The 18,209-nt window shown below is 39.9% G+C and overlaps 1 protein-coding gene across 1 annotated transcript; it reads right to left on the bottom strand.

The window, feature by feature from the left end:
- Positions 1–539: 539 nt before the first annotated feature.
- Positions 540–13,193, bottom strand: ift56 (intraflagellar transport 56). Its single transcript, XM_063475384.1, has 18 exons — positions 12,936–13,193; positions 12,612–12,755; positions 11,181–11,273; positions 10,932–11,046; positions 9,885–9,934; positions 8,715–8,860; positions 7,021–7,192; positions 6,543–6,617; positions 6,331–6,433; positions 5,198–5,253; positions 4,657–4,710; positions 4,507–4,570; positions 4,335–4,423; positions 3,986–4,069; positions 3,829–3,898; positions 2,507–2,613; positions 984–1,117; positions 540–832 (listed from the first exon to the last, which is right to left on the bottom strand). Exons 1-18 carry the CDS (start codon positions 12,936–12,938, stop codon positions 718–720), a joined length of 1,674 nt encoding a protein of 557 aa, XP_063331454.1. The 5' UTR covers positions 12,939–13,193; the 3' UTR covers positions 540–717.
- Positions 13,194–18,209: the final 5,016 nt, after the last annotated feature.

Raw genomic sequence — 18,209 nt, 5'->3', positions numbered from 1 at the left:
AGTGAAGGAGGTGATGTCAGACAGACTGGTTTGAGTCACAGAGACCTATCAGGCCCTTACTGCAGCTTCATTAATAGCACATGAAAAGCACGTATTTTACCCATTTCCATATTTCCCTTTAAAGACAGGTCTCAGACGAAGGCTAGGGTCATAACAGCTGTATAAAAGTGGAATACTGCCTGAAGTGAGTGCTCCTTTAACTGTTTATATGTGAGCCCATGCACACCATAGTGCAATGTGGAAATACCAGTGGTGCAGGTAAAGTGTACTTCAAATGGTGGACTTTTATGTAACTTCATAGGTTTTCAACAATTTAATTTTTAAAGAATTTTTTCAGAGTCGACACTAAAACTGGAATCCTTCCTTCACTGGTACAGAGCACAGCTTAGCAGCTACGCTCAATAAACTCTTAGGAAATGTGCAACGTTTAGAAATAGCCACTGATGTTTATAGATGTTGACAGTATGAAGTGTTTAGTGTGTAATTTATTATATGAAAATGTTTACACACTGACATTTGTTTTAAAAAAGTTTAATCTGGTTAAATTATGTGTTAAATTTAAATACATGTACACAGAACAGCACAAAGAACTAGAGTATAGTAGAAAAATACAAATCCTTCTTGATGTGGGATAAATCATCAGTGCTGCTGTCTGCATCCCGGCAGCTCTTATCGTGGGCTTGGAGTCTTCAGTTCAGCACTGAAGGCTCAAGGCTGTCACGAGAGGAGGACTCTGTTGTCTTTGGCCCACTTCCTCATAATTCGGATGATGTACTCGACCTGGGGGTTTCCTGAATTTCGAAGGAGGCTCAGCACCTCTTTAAGAGTCTCCCTAGGGTGCAAACAGGATATGCGAGGAAACAAGATTACGTAAAGAATGCACAATCTCTCATGTTTACTTTGCTTAAACCTCACACCCATTCCTGCAGACGGCACGATGATCAAAACCAAAACCACCCCACAGGAAAGAGAGGCAAACATACTTGGGCTCCTTGTTTGCCAGTATGAGCTGAAAGACGCCGACACACGCCCCTCTTTTCCCCTCCCAGTAGTTGGAGGCTGGGTCCAGCTTCTCCAGTGCATCAAAGGCCTTTGCTGCGTAGTAGAACTTACCCATCTGAAACGACAGGCTGCAGTCATGAGCATCGGCACGCAGAGCCTGTTTATTAACTTCTTTACCTTCAGGTGGACTATTTATGCTCATTCCCAGCTCCATATTGTTGTTTTTGGACTTTAGAGTAGTTTTGTGTGATTCACGGCTTTTTTATTTCATGCCGGTCCCTGGTGCTGCCCCTCAGTTAATCCACTGTCTAAAACAAGCAGTTTGTGTCTCTTTGAGGCCCCGTGTCTTCTGATTGGCTGCCCCTCACAAACAGCAAGTGGACTCCTGTGCTCACAGTCAGAGCTGTGTTCCTGAAATGACCTTATTACAGATATCTCCTCTCTTTGACAGCAAGATGTTTAGAGGTAAGAGTCTGAAGTCTGTGAACCTAAAAGTGAGTTTTTGACTCAGTGATGACCTCATTTATATGTAAGCATCCAGCACTCTGACAGTTACACACAGAAAATAAAGAAAAACACAGTAAGTCCACTTTAAAAAGATATCAAAATATTTTCGGTGAAGACTGCAGCTGCACTGCCTGTGAAAAATACCACAAAATCCAGCAGGCAGAGCATAAAAGGTGCCGTTTCTCCATTTAAGGTGACATTTGGGACTTCTAAATACATCTGACATTTCTGGATTCAGGATGCAGGTATTCCTCAGAAATGTTACACAACTGATCTGAAGGACTCCTGCCTTCAGCAATAAATGAAGGCGTTTTAACAAGCGAGCTGCCACGTGTAGGCATGCAGCAGCCAGAATTAACGATTTACTCTCAGACAACAAAAACATAAAAGTACTGTTGTTGTTATGAGGCTGAGTATTTGCTGCTTTTCTTGATCTGATACCGTGACAGGTTTTTGTCTTGTCTCCATCTATGGAAAATAAATAATCAGCAAGTTACTCAATAAAGTATCAAATCATTAGCTGTGGCACTTTGTGTAAATTCATCACAAAAGGCAAATAAATATTCAAACCAGGGCTGCGACTAAATAATAGTTTTCATTTCTTATCATTAATCTTTCCTTCAGTAAAGAAAGAAACTACTAACTAACCACTAATTAATCAATCAATATAACTGATTAGTTTTCCCTGTCTTCTTAATCTCTTATTCGGGGCTATGGTGGAGGGGCAGGAACATATCCCAGCTAATTCATTTTCTCCAAAATCTTAAAATGAACCCCGTGAAGTCGCAGTTATGAGCATAACCCTCCAGTTTGTTCCGAAGATGAGCAAAAAAGTATTTTTGGAGCAATGTAAACACTTTTTTGTCCCCTGATTGCTGAGACTATGTGTTCTGATAGGATTAGGGTTGGGGTCATCACTGCTGATGAGTAAGATCTCACAGGGTTAAAACAGCCACCACAAACAGTACAAGAGGAAGAGGAGGGAGGAGGATGTCACCTTGTAGCAGTCATTGGCAATGAGCTGGAGCAGATGGAAGGAATCTGAGGAGGTTCCCATCTTCAGGTAGAGCTCCCAGGCAAGCTGACCCTTCTGGTTCATTATGTCTGATGAGACCAAGATCAGTGTTCAATAACCCAACGCTCACATGCAGTTTCAGCTCTTTTACATTCAAATATGGAACATTTTAAAGGCTGCGGGCAGGTTTTATTGATGTAGATTAAAGCTGAGAATGGAAGAAATTTCTTCTATCAGAGATTTCCGTTTCTCAGAGCTGCTGAGAGAAACTCCAGCTGAGTGATGAGAGACCTTAAATTCTTTAAAGGCCTCAGGCTGAAAATGTTTGATTCGGGCCTCAGCCTCGGTGAACGAGTAAAAAGGGGCGCTCATTTCTGTTTTCACTGTGTAAAGGTGTCTAAGAGCTTTTATGTGATCAGATGAAGATTACTGTATCCTTTTCATGTCTACCTAAAAAGGTTTCGCAGATGTTTGTGCAGCTGGCAGCAGCAACTAAGAAACTGGATCATTTATGCTCCTTGTTTGGTTGTTACACACTTAGTTATAATATATGCAAAACTCCTCATCTTCATACTGAACAAACACCTTATCAGCAGAGTGAAATTAACAGATGGCGTTCTTGTGTTGGCAGCCAGCTGCTGTGAGGATTACTCTTACAGTTTTACTGATTATTTTTGACAGAATCAGCCAACCTGGTTTAGCACCTTTTAATCCTTCTGTGTCAAAGTCTAGCTCAGAGTTGAGCTGCCCAGGACAGATTTTCTTCTGTTATGTTTTTGTTTGAATCCCTGTTGTGACAGATGCACTGTTTTTTTATTGTTTAACTGGACTTTTCCATTTACCGTTTTACAAATACTGAACAAGCAGAGTAGGAGTTTGCTTTCTCAGGGTTTTCTGGGATGACCGCACACATACATGCATGATAAGTCTGCATATAGTATGCCAATGAGTCTATGCTGCTGACAAATCAGCAGCAAGTGTTTGATTAAAATTGGGAAATTTAATTTGGCTCTGACTGAAATATCATTGGGGGGAGGCAACACAAATTCCCCTAAGCAGGAAAAACCCCCGACTAGTGATACTTCACTGCACTCTGCAACAACTGTGTGATGCTGTCATGTCAATATGGATGGAAATCTCTGAGGAATTTCCAGCTTCTCACTGAATCTATGCCACAAAGAATTAAAGCAGGGCTGAATAATAAAGGACCCCCTTATTATTGTAGTAGCAAAGTGTACCTAATAATGTGGATTGTGACTGCAAATACACTATATTACCGTTAGTATAACATCGACTATACATACAGCATCGTGCCAGCCAGCTGAGGTAAACATAGTCATTCTTGATCTTTTCACTCTGAATGAGCAGAAAAACCTGTGAACCAAAAATTAAAATCAGTAAAAAGAAAAAGGCCAACAATTTATTCACAGACACATATAAATGGCTGCTCAGTTAGCATACCTCTTCTGCCTCTCTGTAGTTGCCAATCGCTGCTTTTGCCTGAGCACAGTTGAAGTTGAATGTATCATCGTTGTAGAAGTAACCCTGAAAAAGAAAAGCACAAAAAGGACGAGTGCCCACGTGTCCAGAAATAAAACGAGTGTCAGCCTTGTGTTGGTAGTACGAATCATGGAGGAGAAAAAAAACACACACACACGAATAAATGTAAAGCACCACTTGTCATCTGAAGTGGCACTTCTCACCCAGCGTGTGGGTGAGCGTCTTTTTTTTTTTTTTACCTGAATAAAAAAATAAATAACACTGACTCTCCACTGCAAGCGATTCAATGTGCGCGCTGAGCAACACCAACCTTGACCGAGTTGAGATAAATGAGAACGTCTTCAAACTGTTTCAAGAGAAAGAAGCAGGAGGCCATGCACTGTCTGCCAGGAATAGTATCTGAAAGGATAGAAAATGTAATACACACATGCTAACACACTTTCCTTAAATAATAAAACAGGTCAGATTTCTGTGGGGCGTACCGCACTCGCTCGCCGAGCCTCCGACCAGCTGAAAGAACTGCTGAGCAATTTTTAAGTGATCCCTCTGAAACACGAAAGCACAATCGCACATTTGTCTCACACTCGGAGCCATCATTTTTGTTTGCATGTAACTCTTACAGAAATACTCACTGATCCGATTTTTTGTCCTAAAGCAGCGTTTACCACTCCTTTCAAAATGTACTCCTATAAAAAAAAAAAGAAGATCAGAGTGAATCATTTGATCCATTGTTTCATCGCAGCTTCAAAGTCCGTCAAAATCCATTCCAACAAGTAAGGGGAAAAAAAAAACATAAAAGGAATACAAAAGCCAAACACTTCATGAGTTTCAGATTGTTCAGATCCAGGAGACATTAAAGTGCTTTTGAAGATAAAAAAAAAAAAAAAAAACTGATCAGAGGAAAGAAAAATCTCCTCGAGAGCTCTTAAGTGGGAAGAAAGAAGAAGAGTTTTTGTTAGCAGGATTTATTTAATCTGCCAGGGTTGTTTTTGTTTTATTGGGCATTTTCTTTCCTGTAACAAGACCATACAGTGACTTTAAAAATACAAGCACTGACTCTAAACTTAACATAAAACTTTAACAAATATCATATTAAAGTGAAACTGGAGAGACTTTTGGAGTCAAACACCACAACCAAACTTTTAAAAAGACAAAATTAAAACTTAACCTCACCTGAGGCGTGGTGGGGACCAAATCCTGGATGAGGTTATAAGCTTCCTCGACATCGTCTGTGAGCAGAAATGCGAGTATGTGAATGCGTCAACTCTATAAAAATCTGGTGATTAATACAGCTTTACATGAAATTAACATCTATTATCACTGAATAGTGATGCTGCACGATAAATGTGATGCTGTGAAAGAAAGAGTGCATCACGTTATGTTTGCCCATAATTTTTAGCTCATCCAAAGGACCAATGAGCTTTTGCAAGGCCAAGGTGTACGTCACCCATTTATCCCCATTTCACAAGAATCGCTGATCCTCTCACAGTACTGTTCAAAAGGTAACTTTTAGTGTCACTTGCACACAATTGTCTCCTAATCTTCATCCAAATTATGCTCATGGTCAGATTTGTCGCTTTATGGGCATTAATTTATAAATAGCAATAGATTGTGAGTCAGAGAAGCTATTGTATCACTAATGTTTTGGTTTGTTATTAAATGAATGGCATAATAAGTTAGTATTACATAGTGTGGCAATAGGACTGTGTTTCAACATACTCATGACACATTTTGTTCATCTAGACCAAGAACATTTCTGAAGCATAAATGCAGTTGTGGTTCTAGGTGCATTATAACATGGGCTGGATTGGTCGGACAGGGGTGAAGGACATTGGGTTCGGTGGTCTCGCGATCTTGTCTCTGATTTTTGTAGTTGACAATTGCCCTCTAAGTGTGAGGACATTGTTCTCAGTAAAAAAAGGATGGGGTGCCCACTCCAGGTTGGGGAGCAGTTGCTGCCACAAGCAGAGGAGTTGAAGCATCTCAGGGTCTTGTTCACAAATGCAGAGAGGGTGGAGACTTTATCTTTCAGGAAAGACAGGTTGATGCAGTGTCTGCAGAATAATAAGGAGTACAGGGCGAAGCTGCTGATTTACTGATCGATCTGCGTTTCTACTTTCACTTGGCCATGAGCCCTGAGTAATGACCCCCACGGCTTCCATAACAGAAGAAGGACTAACAGATTGCCAGGCTTGAGGCCTCATTCGTGTTGCACTCTGTACTAGTATACCCTGTCTAATCCCTTGTTTTGCCTGTATTAAAAGAAAACAAAACAACAACAACGTTGCAGTGATGTGGCTACACACCTTGCCTGAGATAGTAGATGACCAGGTTGAGTCTGGCTTCAGGGATCACATCAATCAGAGGAGGCAGTACCTGCAATGCACCCTCCCCACCACGAAACACCACCTGCAGTACACAGGGATTCAGAGTGTTGAAGTGTAGCAGTCACTAGTGTATGCGCGCACACACACACACACACCTGCTCACTTACAGCTGAAGCTTGTGGAGAGCTTACCAAGTTGTGTCGGATAAGCTCCTTAGCAAACTCAAAGGAGCAGGAAGAGATGTCGATTAGGTTCTTCAACTCAGCCTAAGGGGACCAGAGCACATGCGCGCGCAGGCACACACACACACACACACACACACACACACACACACACACACACACACACACACACGTCAAACCTACTAGCTAAAATCATCTAAGAAATAAAAAGGGCAACCACTCAGGTGTAACAGAGCAAGTAATTTAAAAAAAACAAACATGAGAACAAGCAGCTCTGCCTCACACAAATGTTAGAAACTGTTGGACTTTTCATGCTACTGTAATAGCACATGGTGACATGTAAAATGGGTAAAGCTAAAAAAGATTAATTTAGACTTTTTATCATTACCCCTTAAACCTTCTTAATAATAACTCATTACACAGTTACATTCACAGCAATAAAGATGAAGAACCACCAAAGTATCGACCAGGACACGCAGTTCGGTACCTCTGCTGCTTTGCCGTTATAAAGTCTGTAGTGGTTACAAGCCTTGAGGTTGAGAGCAATAGTGGAGTCGGGGATACTCTGCAGGTACACGGCCAGCACCTCTTGGGAGACATCATAGTAGTCCAGCTTGTAGTAACACAGAGCCACGTACACTTTCAGAGCCAAAAAATCTCTGAAAAGACAAGATTTAAGATAAAAATGACTTTCTGGCTAATTTTTTCTTTTTTTAAAAAAAACAACATATATCTTAATAAATAAAGTTCTCGTGATAATCATTATTATTAATTATTTTAAGCCTTCAAACACCAATGTATGCAGACTGTTTCTACAAACATTTGTGAAAGAATGGGATGCCACCTGTGCAACAAGTCCACTTGGAAGATTTTAAAGGTTCTGTGATCAAACTTGCCAGCCGGTTGGAGTTTGCAGGTCCTCTCTGTTGTGGGGTTCCTCCCACAGTCCACAGACATGCTTGTTAGATTAATTAGTGTTTCTCAATTGGCTTTAGGTGAGTGTGTATAATTGTCTCTTTCTGTGTTAGACGTGTCAGCTGTTTGGGATGTACCCAGCCTTTCACCCAGACATCACATCTATCCATCTGCACATGATCACAAAACAGCCCATCTTGGCAAGATAAAATAGTGTTCACATTACATATAGAAGTCTACACTGAGAGACAGTTATTTCAAAACAACACATTTTCTCACACCTAGCAAATGACAGAAACTTGTTTTCTTGTGTCACGACTGTTGATATACATTCTCATTTTTAAACGAGAAAGTTGAAAAGGATATTTTAAGTTAACTGTAAATCTGAAAAGACTAAGATTTGAAGGTCTGTGGAGTGAAGTCTGTATCAAAGGGGTCACTCTCCCTTTGCACTGTACCCACGAACTATGTGGACAATATCCAACAGTAACATCTAGAAATGTTTAAATCAGTGAGATCAGACATTAAATGGACTTTACTCTGCCAGCTCCCCAGCACAAAGTCCTGCACAACAGCTTTTATCTTCCACATGTAAGAAAGAGAAACCCCCGACAACAAATATTTTTTACAAATCTCTATTTTTCAATAATATATTTTTAGTGAAGTCAGATGGAGCTAAAAAGTCATTACAGGAACCAAGCAAACACAATCAAGGAAACACTTAAGATATGAGGACTGGATAATGGCAGTCCAGCGAAGCCAAATGAGGCACATCGAGTGTTTCAGAAAAGTCTATTCGTGAATCTTCTCAGCACTAGTTTAAAATCTTTGCATTTCAGTGTCAGCAGTCAAAGGAAGTAGCGGTCCTCAGAGCTGCTGGCAGCTGGCAGATCTTGTACTGTCAACACAGTGAAACAAACAAACAAGCAAAAAAAAAACCCACCTCGGCTGCTCACATGTTCCAAAGCCATGAATACATAATAACTCTGCAAGAAGAGGCAGGAGATGTCTACTGAAATCAAAGTATTTTCATTTTCGTATCTGGATGCTCCAAATACAGCACAGTGGTTGGAGAAAGAAGGCTCACCAGGTCTACTGCACCGTCAATGGCACTATCTTTGTGTCTGCACGAAGAGTGAAAGTCATAAAATCTAATACCCCTCCATTAAAAGACTCTCACCTTTTAAGGGGTTCCTGAGATGAGCTGAAGTACAGCAGGAGTGTGAAACAAATTTCAAAGATTGAAAGGGAAGGAAAGGCACAGACCTGTTCTGCAGCAGAAGGCGTTTATAGATGTCTATGGCCTCCTGATAGTGCGAGCGCATGTAGTGGATGGATGCCAGGCTCAGCTGGTCCTCTGTCACATCCTCCAGGTTCTGGTGGAAACTCATCAGCCTCTTCTCATCATTGAACTGAGAAATGATACGAAGACAACGGACACGAAGGGAACAGCAATCAGAGGTGTGATCGCTTCTGGCAGCTGTAAACCTTCATGTGCTGAGCAGATCGTTTTCAGACATGCATTTTTTTTTTATCATTTCTATTGTTTTTTGTTAATTATTCCTGTGTTCTGATTGACCGGGGGTTAAAGTGGGATCTGGCAGATCTGGAGTAGTAGCGCAGTTTTAGGCAAAGAATCGCTTAGAAATAACACTTGTAATTATTTATATTGTAACACTATTAATTGCTGTTTTCTTTATATAGTTAATTTCATTACACATAAACTCATAAACTGTGCTTAACATAGAAGATAAAAACATCAGAAGCTGTACAGGTTTACAATGATTTTTCTTTGTGTTCAGACTGTGATCAGCAGACATGTGCTACTCCAGCTCTCTGGGCTGGCTACTGGCTTCTCCGGGGTTTAACGCTCTTTGTGGATCACGTCTGTGCAGTAGAGCTAGCAACATGCTCATCATTATACTAACGTCTGTACGCATGAACATAGATGAGAACTACAGCGGGACGTAATCGGGGTGAGGGAGTATTCTGTGGCATCAGCTGGAAGCAACGCCAAGCAGCACGTGAAAATCTAACTGGCTTTATATCATCCTTAGATTTATCTACTAATGATTCCAGCTCACTTTAACTCCTGGTTATAACTGGCTTTAATATCACTGGATTCAGATCACTGCACAGGAATCATTTCTGACACTTCATTACTGCCAGAGCCAAGCACACTTTCAGCTGTTTTTGAAGCTTCAATATATTGCAAAGGTGTACTGACTGAGTAAAAACTGAGTAAGTGAGTGCCAGCAATGATTGTGGTTGTAAAGACAAGGGAGAGGGCAAGAAAACATGAATCAAACTCACAAACAAATCAGATTTAGATGAAAATAACTTCAAAATCAGTGTTGCGTAAAAGAATTAACATGGTAGTCAGACAAAGCACAGAAAATACATAAAAGTGTGATAATAAAGGGATCATTTTCAAACCTTGTGAGCCAAGTGAAACAGCAGCCTGTTTTGGAGGGGGGACATAGGTGCTAGGGAGAACAAGAGACACCAAATTCAGTTAGACAGCAAACCACACGAGAACAAGGAAACCATTCATTACAACATTACCTAGCTCTCAGTGGTTATATAACAACATCAGGACACAGAACTCACACAAAGAATGGGCAGTGGCTTAAATGTGAGGTAGTTCTTCAATCACACAGGATAACTTTTTAAAATCTTATCAATAATCTCTGTCTACATCAAGTTTACACTCTTCAAAATAAAAGCCCTTTAAAAAAAAATCCTGTAAGCTTTTTTTTTCAATGAAAGGCTTAAAATAAACACTAAAACACACAAATACCAAAACGTACACAAGAGGAGCATGTTTTGAGAACAAACTGGTGCGCGACACATTAAAATTAATTTGGTAAGAAACAAACAAAATAAAATGCAAATCATACTTATTGTCTATTTAGATCATTATTCTAAAAGATTATTCATTATTCACAGCTTTCTGATTGGCTGTCTGATGCTGCACAACAAGGTTCTCACGCCAGACATTGATTCTGCAAGGACGGTGATCTTAAAATAAAGTAAATACAGTAATCCTGAGTTTCCTTAAATGTGATGAAGCAAAGAAAAAAAACAAACAGATCAATGATTAGCCGTTGCAGTCTTTTTTATAAGGCAATAAACTGCATCACCAATAAATCCTCACACGCTGATAACCCTTCTTGCTGCTGCAGGACAGTCTAGCTGAAGTATATTGATTTGGACACACAGGAAGAGTTTCAACATGTTAAATGTCACTAAACATGGTCATATTAACCTTGACTCTGTAATGTTCAATCTATATGCAATACCTTTGCTTTCAAAAGCTTGCCATCAACTGCTGAACCAAGTAAGTACACATTTTTATATTAAAGCAGTTGCTGCTCTTGGTAAACCAAACATGTCCCAGTCTGGGACTCTACTTATAACAGTTCCACAGAATATTAGTGCACGTTTGCCCTTCAGTAACATTGTACACAAATATCTGCCTACCCTTGGATGCAGCCTCCTCTGCTTCTTTATAGAGCCCCAGAAAAAACAGGGCACAGGCCAAGTAGACCCAGACCTCAGCAGGACACTCAGGTTTGTTGGTCATCGACTTGTACTCCTATCAGAAAATGGAAAGAATATAATGGATATTCAAACATTACCCTACAAAAGCGTTTTGATATGTGACTGAAGTATTTGGGGGCTGTATCAAGGAAAACATGCGGATTCACACTCATGTACAACAAAAACTACCTCCATAGCTTTCTTGTAATCCCCCAAGTGAAAGGCGCAGTACCCAATCCAGAGGTCTGCATCCTCCTCTCTCTCGCCAATATTTTTCTGAAACTAGACATGACACAGCAACACATGAGCAGGTGCAGCAACACCTCAGTTGCTGCAGACAGTGAAATACAGTTTCACAGTGAAACTGTATTTCTGAAACTTTAATTCCAGTGCTTGGCACAGGGATAATCTGGAGGACCCAAAAAAATAAATAAATAAATAAAAAAGTGTTTTGTTTTGTTTTTAACTTGACGTTCCACAAATCAACAGTCTAAACAGCAGCACTACTTAGCCCCTCATCATGGAGTTGTAAGAAACTAAGAATATACTGTATACTATATTCTAGTTTGATCTGTTCACACAGTCGTGACAATCTAATAATACTCTAACTTATCTCCCCATAGTCAGGGTTTGTCATGGGGGAGAAATGAGCCTTTGGAGAGTAGCTATACACGCAGGTGCAACTGGTCAGCATACACTCACCAACATTTTATTAGGTACATCTGTTCAACTGATTCTTAATGCAAATAATCGGCCAAATCACAAGGCAGAAAATCAATGCATTTAGACATATTTAGGCAGGCAGACATAGTCAACAGTTTCTGAATTTCAAACTGAGCATCTGAATGGTGAAGAAAAGTGATTTAAGTGACATGAATGTGGAATGGTTGTTGGTGCCAGATTGGCTGCTTGGAGAATTTCAGGAATTGTTGAACCTTGAAGCAGATGTAGTGGTCTGCTGATTCTGATACTCATTTAAGACCACACTGCACACACAGTGCAGGTCAGGATTCAGTTACTTTTGATTTAGGAATGCATAAAATCTCATAACTGTTCCATCTAGGGAAGGGTAGCCCTTGTGAAAAGCATTAAATATGCTGTTGATCCCACATGTGCAGAGTTCGAATGGGAAATAATCTAAAATGAATCTACTCACATATAAAGTCCTGAATTATCAGGCCTTTGGGAGACAATGGATATATATGCAAATCTTTGTGTGACCATCTTCAATTTTAAAGGCACATTGTACTTATATTTGTCAATAAAATGACACAAATCAATAGTGCTAAAAAAAAGACCTGGAGATGCAGAGAATGACAGCTGAATGGAGGGAATTTTTTTGTGTCTATCTAAATTTAAAAAACAAAAATGCGACAAAGTTACACTGCAGGAGGTTAAAAAGTGGAGCGCCTCAACCAGAAACACATTCTTTGTGTATCTTATTTGTTTGGGGTTTTTTCCTGCAAAAGGGGAGTTATTCCTCCCCACTGTTGTCAAGCGGTTGTATATAGAGGCTCTTCTAAAGGTGGTGGTTCTCCCTCTATAACTGCAGGGTCTTTACCTTACGATATGCTGAGCAGTGGATACCAAAAGGTGTGTACTGAGTTTTTCCTTAAGTACCTCTAACAACGTCAAGGCTCCCAGGTAGTCTCTCTGCTGCAGGTATTCCTCCAATCGGGGGAGCTTGCTTTTATTTCTTTTGTTTTTCTCACCAATGCTCGTTGATGTCTCTCCTCCCACGGCTGGTTTGACCCGAGAGAGAATCTACCGAGGAAAACAAATTTACTATATCGAGTTATAACACAGCTTCTACCTAAATGGTGGGGTTAGGGTTCATCGGACCACCAAAGGAACGGTTAAGCAAGGCAAAAACAAGCAGAAATATATAATATTATAAGATATCAGAACAGCCCTGGAGTTAAGTTTCCAAAAACATCAGCTCACCATTTCGATAAGTCTCTCCTTAGCTGATGCTTGATTATCACTAACCCAGGTAACGTTTGGTGTTAGCTACGTTATTGCGTCCGTAACCTTTTAGCATTTAATGGTCACTGTTGGTTTAATTTGTCATTAAAACCTCACAACGGGGTAAACGACAACTAAATTCTCTTACGGCTCTGCCGTGATTTAAAAAACAAAGAGAGAGAGAGAAGAAAATAACAAGTTTTACGCTGTGGCGTGGTGTATTTTCTACTTAGATGTCGATAGCATTAGCTAGTTTGTAGTTAACAACAACATGGTTAAGAGTTTCCGTTCGACGACTTTCAAAATAAAAATTACGATCACTAGGCTTCACAATTTAATGAGACTGTTTAACATCTATTCAACTTAAACTGTTTAACGGAGGCAGATTGTTTTCTCCTCTGAATAAGCCGAATACAAAGCTTGTAATATCGGGAAAAGGAACATAATACCATTTTGTATTCAATCCGAGTTTGCTGTTAAACAGGAAGCAGCACGGTTCTTCTACGTTTAGCTTGACTCAATGGTTTGGTCTTAGTTGCTTAGTAACCGAGTAGCGAGCAATGGCTGCGCCGTTTCATCGAGTTGGATTTATTCAGTACGTTTATTAAAAATAAAAATAAAAAACATAGATATGGATTCCAAACCAAACAGAAAAAATCAACCACTACTATTTTTTACTACCGCATATTAGTATGGTTTGTCACTTGTCCTCAATTAATATTAGTATAATTTTCTCGAGACGACTCGTGCGCGCCCCAGTGGCCTAATGGATAAGGCACTGGCCTCCTAAGCCAGGGATTGTGGGTTCGAGTCCCATCTGGGGTGGAACATTTTCTTGGTATTTGTAGCTTTATCGTTCTTTAAGATACGTTTCACTTTACACAGTCATCATTGAAGCTGAGTGCAAACATCACAATAAAGATGAGCGTCACTGAGTCATTCTCACTGCTTGATTTTTCTTTCTTTCATACCCTTTATACAAAAGTATAAAACATTATAGTATATGTCATGAAATTAAGTTAAATGGATATCACTTTGGACCAATGAATCTTTAGGTTAAGTATATGAAGTCCAGTTCACCGTACAACAATCAGCATTATTCTCACTTCAGCTCAGCAATGTTTATATAATGACAAATCAAAGAAATAATCCTCTGAAAGCAGTTTATCTTTCAAGGTAAGGACATAACAACATTTTAGAAAGGAAGCTAACAACCCAGGAATCCCATAGTCAAACTTACGCACAATAAGGAAACATAAAGAACATAAAAAAATAAAGAAACTACCTTTTAACAGTAAGAAACCTGCAGCAGAACAAAACTCAGGGAGGGGCAGCCATCTGTGACTGTTTGTGTGGGGATACAATAATGATGTTAACTGTAAGACACACCAGCATTTGTGCATGTGAAGCTGGGAAATACTGAGAAAAGTATAGTTATATACATCATAGGACATTCACTGGCAAACTCAATCAAAAGCAAACTCCAAAGCAACAAAAACACAATTATAAATGCATGGCTTGAAAGGCAAATAAGTTATTTTGTTTAAATCAGTCTCTGAAGGCTACCTAGGTAGGCAGGCAGGTAGGATTTGTTTGTCCTCCACAGTAAAAACAGCAGTTCGGACACTGAAATTCACCATAAAACAATTTTGCATGTCCATCTTGATATTTGTTTTATAGAGACATTGTGTTAATGATCCATGATCCACATCATGTTGTAAACGGATTGTACATAGATATGTTAACAATTCATGTCATTAACTGTGTCTCCTCCTTTATCAACTCGATCCAAGTGACAGAGCTCAAAAAAGACAGTCTCATTCCTCCCATGAGAAGAAGCAGGATGGAGAAGATCGTCATTGGAGCGCTCGTTCTTACCAGTGCCTGCAGGTTGGCTGCGATCCAGATTGATATCTCAGAAGACACGACCTTGTTAGAGGCAGAGAAAATGTGCATCAGTAAGGGTCAGATTCCTCGTATCAGCTTAATGTGGTGAAGAAGAAAATGACCTGGGAGGGGGCCATGAGGCACTGCAGACAGAGTAAGAGTAGCCTCATCAGCCTGCTCTCTGCCAGTGTGACCACTCTGTACCAAAACACCACAGAGTGGGTATGGATCAGTTTGCGTTACCTGGGTGATCGCTGGCTGTGGGTGAACAGCAGTCCTCTGGTGTACGACGCCCGGCCCCACGGAGATAAGGACTACCAGTGTCCACTGTGGAATCGCTGTGGAGCTTTAACTAAAGGGGGACAGTGGGAGAACCGGAAATGTGATAAGAGGCTCAACTTTATCTGTGCCTGAGTGTAAAAATTTAAAAGGTTCCCCTATAACAACAATGAATGTAGACTATTATAGAAAATCATTATAGTTTGTTTCTTATTAGCAGTAGATCAGCTAATCTACAATCTGACATCCAACTGTCAGACTCATTGAAAAATGTGCAGATGTCATAAAATTAAACAAATACATAAAAATGTGTACAATTTTTATGCTGAGGGAACAAAATTTGTAGAAACAGTGGTGAAAAAAATATCTCAAACATATTTTCAGCAATATGACTTTTTCAATAATGATTTACCTGCTTGTATTTACATGAATCTTTGTGCGTGATATCTGTAGTTGAAGCAGTCTCTCATCACCAATTTGCATTTGAAACCTTTCATAAATCTTAAATGGGCATCTCATATTCAAAGATATAATCAAAGCAAATATTTGGTGCTGTGCATTTTCAAAAATATTAAATAGTCTATATATATATTTGCCTCATTTTATGCACTTCATTCTCCTGTCCAGCATATTGTATGACTTTGCAGACTCTTTAATGTTTTCTACTTCAACAAATTGTTCATTTATATTTCAACCGGTGATCCTGATCCTGAATTCAGTGTATAATAAACATCTGGCTTATTAACAACCAAATAATGGCTACCTGATATTTTATAACACAGTACCTGTGACTGAAACCGCCAGCAGCTGTAAATCACTGTGACCATGTTTCATCAGGCATGATGTCAGCAGGTTTGTCACAGGACAGATCACAAACTGCTTACCATCAGACTGAAATCCTACCTGTTGTCTGGGCTGTCACAACATCAGGAGCGCATCTAAACATAACTGTGCAGAAGCTGCTCTCCAGCATGTCCTGGGTCTCCCCTGGGGTCTCCTCCCGGTGGGACATGCCTGCAACGCCTCACCCAGGATGCATCCTAGTCATTTACCCGAACCACCTCAATTGGCTCCTTTCAATGTGGAAGAGAGCGGCAATACCCTGAATGGCCGAGCTCCTCATCTTCTCTCTAAGGGAGAGGCCGTCACCCTTCGGCCAACAACATGACATTAAAACTTTATTTATAAACACTGAGCTCTAATACTGCTGCTGTGGTTGGATCAGTGAAAACGCAGCAATCACAGCATACATAAAATATTTAGCTTATAGTTTTAAATATGCAGTGAGCTCAAACTTTCTATGTTTTTACATTGAAGCATCTCACACACACACACACACACACACACACACACACACACACACACACACACACACACACACACACACACAGATGACGAGCTACAACTATGTAAAGCAGGCTCTTAGTGTATTGGCTGCTGGCTGGTTCTAGTTCTGATTGGCTCTTATTTTTTAACTTTTAGCTCCACCTCTTTTTGATCCATTGTCTCACTCCTTCACTTTTCTGATGGCCTGCCTCTCCCAGAGAGAGAGAGAGAGAGACTGTGCGTGCATTTATGTGTATTTTTGTGACATCCACATAAAGACTCTTCTGAGAGAGCACACAGTTTGTGGTGGCGAGTCATCCCTGATGGGTGGACTCTGTGCCGTTAGTCAGGTCTTTGCTGTTCACAGCAGGCAACAATGACCAGTACACGTTGTAAACACAGCAGTCTGCTACACCAATCACACCACAGACTGTACCACACCATCCACATCATAAACTGTTCAAAAGTCTCAATAAAAATGTCCTTTTAACACCTCATCAGGCAAGTTGTAATCAAATTTTTACCAAACTAACAATCAGTTGACACTGATTAAATCAAACCTGAGAACCAGAGTTATATAAATAAATTCTGTAGCTAAATCACTCTATTTTATGTATAATTAAGAGAGAGCTACAGCCCTTTTCAGCCAGTTATAAAGACATGAATGGGGTCCTCTGATCAAATATAATTTTCATTATTTTTAGTCTCCTATTTCATCCTAGTTTATGTTTATAGTTGCACCAGCCTCAAATTTGAGAACAGGCTGTTTTACAAAATTGTACAACCTGCATCCACAGACACGTTTTAACGCACAGATCAATCCATCTGGGTTTATTTGGGGTTCACTTTTTGCCCCAGAGGCACTCCAACATACAAATGCCAGAGCATCGACCTTCTGAATAGCAGACAACCTGCAGCAGATTTTTGGAGGAGTAAAGGGCCCATTCAGGAGATGTGATTGAATCAAAAGGTGTTACTTGTATCCCTGTTTGAAAATTATTCAAAACATTAAAAACTTCAAACTTCTAAAGTGGATTTCAAACATGTATGATTTCACTCTAAAATCACTGAAAAAGTCAAGTTTATTTATGTGAAAAGAAAATATCTTATCTGGGGTATGCTACTTACTCTTTCCTCTTTTTATGATTTTTATGAACTAGTGACCTGTCCAGGGGGCACACGCTGCCCAGCATCCCTGCGACCCTGAACCGGATAAGTTGAAGAAGATGGATGGATGGATGTCATAGCCACCAACAACATATAATTAAAGCTTTATAGTATCACATCTGGTCATTTCTGAGCCTGCTTTGTGTTCATTGCACATTAGAAAATGGTCTGACTGCTTATTTTTCTAACATGACTGCATAACACACATTCAGTAGACCCTTTCAGACCCCTTTAGTATATTTTCTTGCCACCGTTCTTTTAGAGGCTGTTGGTAGGTTGTGATGCACACTGAGGCTTCAGTTTTGCCACAGAAAACACGAGGGAAGCATGTAGAAAGAGAAAATGACATGTGAGCTCAAACAGAACATTTTGTTTCTCAATGTCAAATGGAAATAAATTTACTAAACAAAATTGTTCACGAAAGTTTGTCCCGGCTTCCGTGACATAAGTTAATCCCCGCAATTTTGCAAGCAAAATGAATCCAGTGCCTCTTTCAATTTTACTTTTGGCTTTGAAGCCTGACTACATTAACCTCGTGCTTAAATGTTATGTCACCAACATGTCCTTTTAGTTTCAGATAAATCTATCAGCAGC

The sequence above is a fragment of the Pelmatolapia mariae genome, linkage group LG6 (assembly GCF_036321145.2).
Source record: "Pelmatolapia mariae isolate MD_Pm_ZW linkage group LG6, Pm_UMD_F_2, whole genome shotgun sequence".
Classification (NCBI taxonomy): domain Eukaryota; kingdom Metazoa; phylum Chordata; class Actinopteri; order Cichliformes; family Cichlidae; genus Pelmatolapia; species Pelmatolapia mariae.
Note: the sequence above shows the minus strand (reverse complement) of the source record. Positions and strands in the feature narration are given on the sequence as shown.

What these genes read in the sequence shown, in the direction of transcription:
- ift56 (XM_063475384.1), bottom strand. An exon ending in ATAACGGCAAAGCAGCAGAG is followed by an intron (nt 6,618 to 7,020) that starts GTACCGAACTGC and finishes TGGTCCCCTTAG; the next exon opens with GCTGAGTTGAAGAACCTAAT. An exon ending in TGGTCCCCACCACGCCTCAG is followed by an intron (nt 4,711 to 5,197) that starts GTGAGGTTAAGT and finishes TTTTTTTTATAG; the next exon opens with GAGTACATTTTGAAAGGAGT.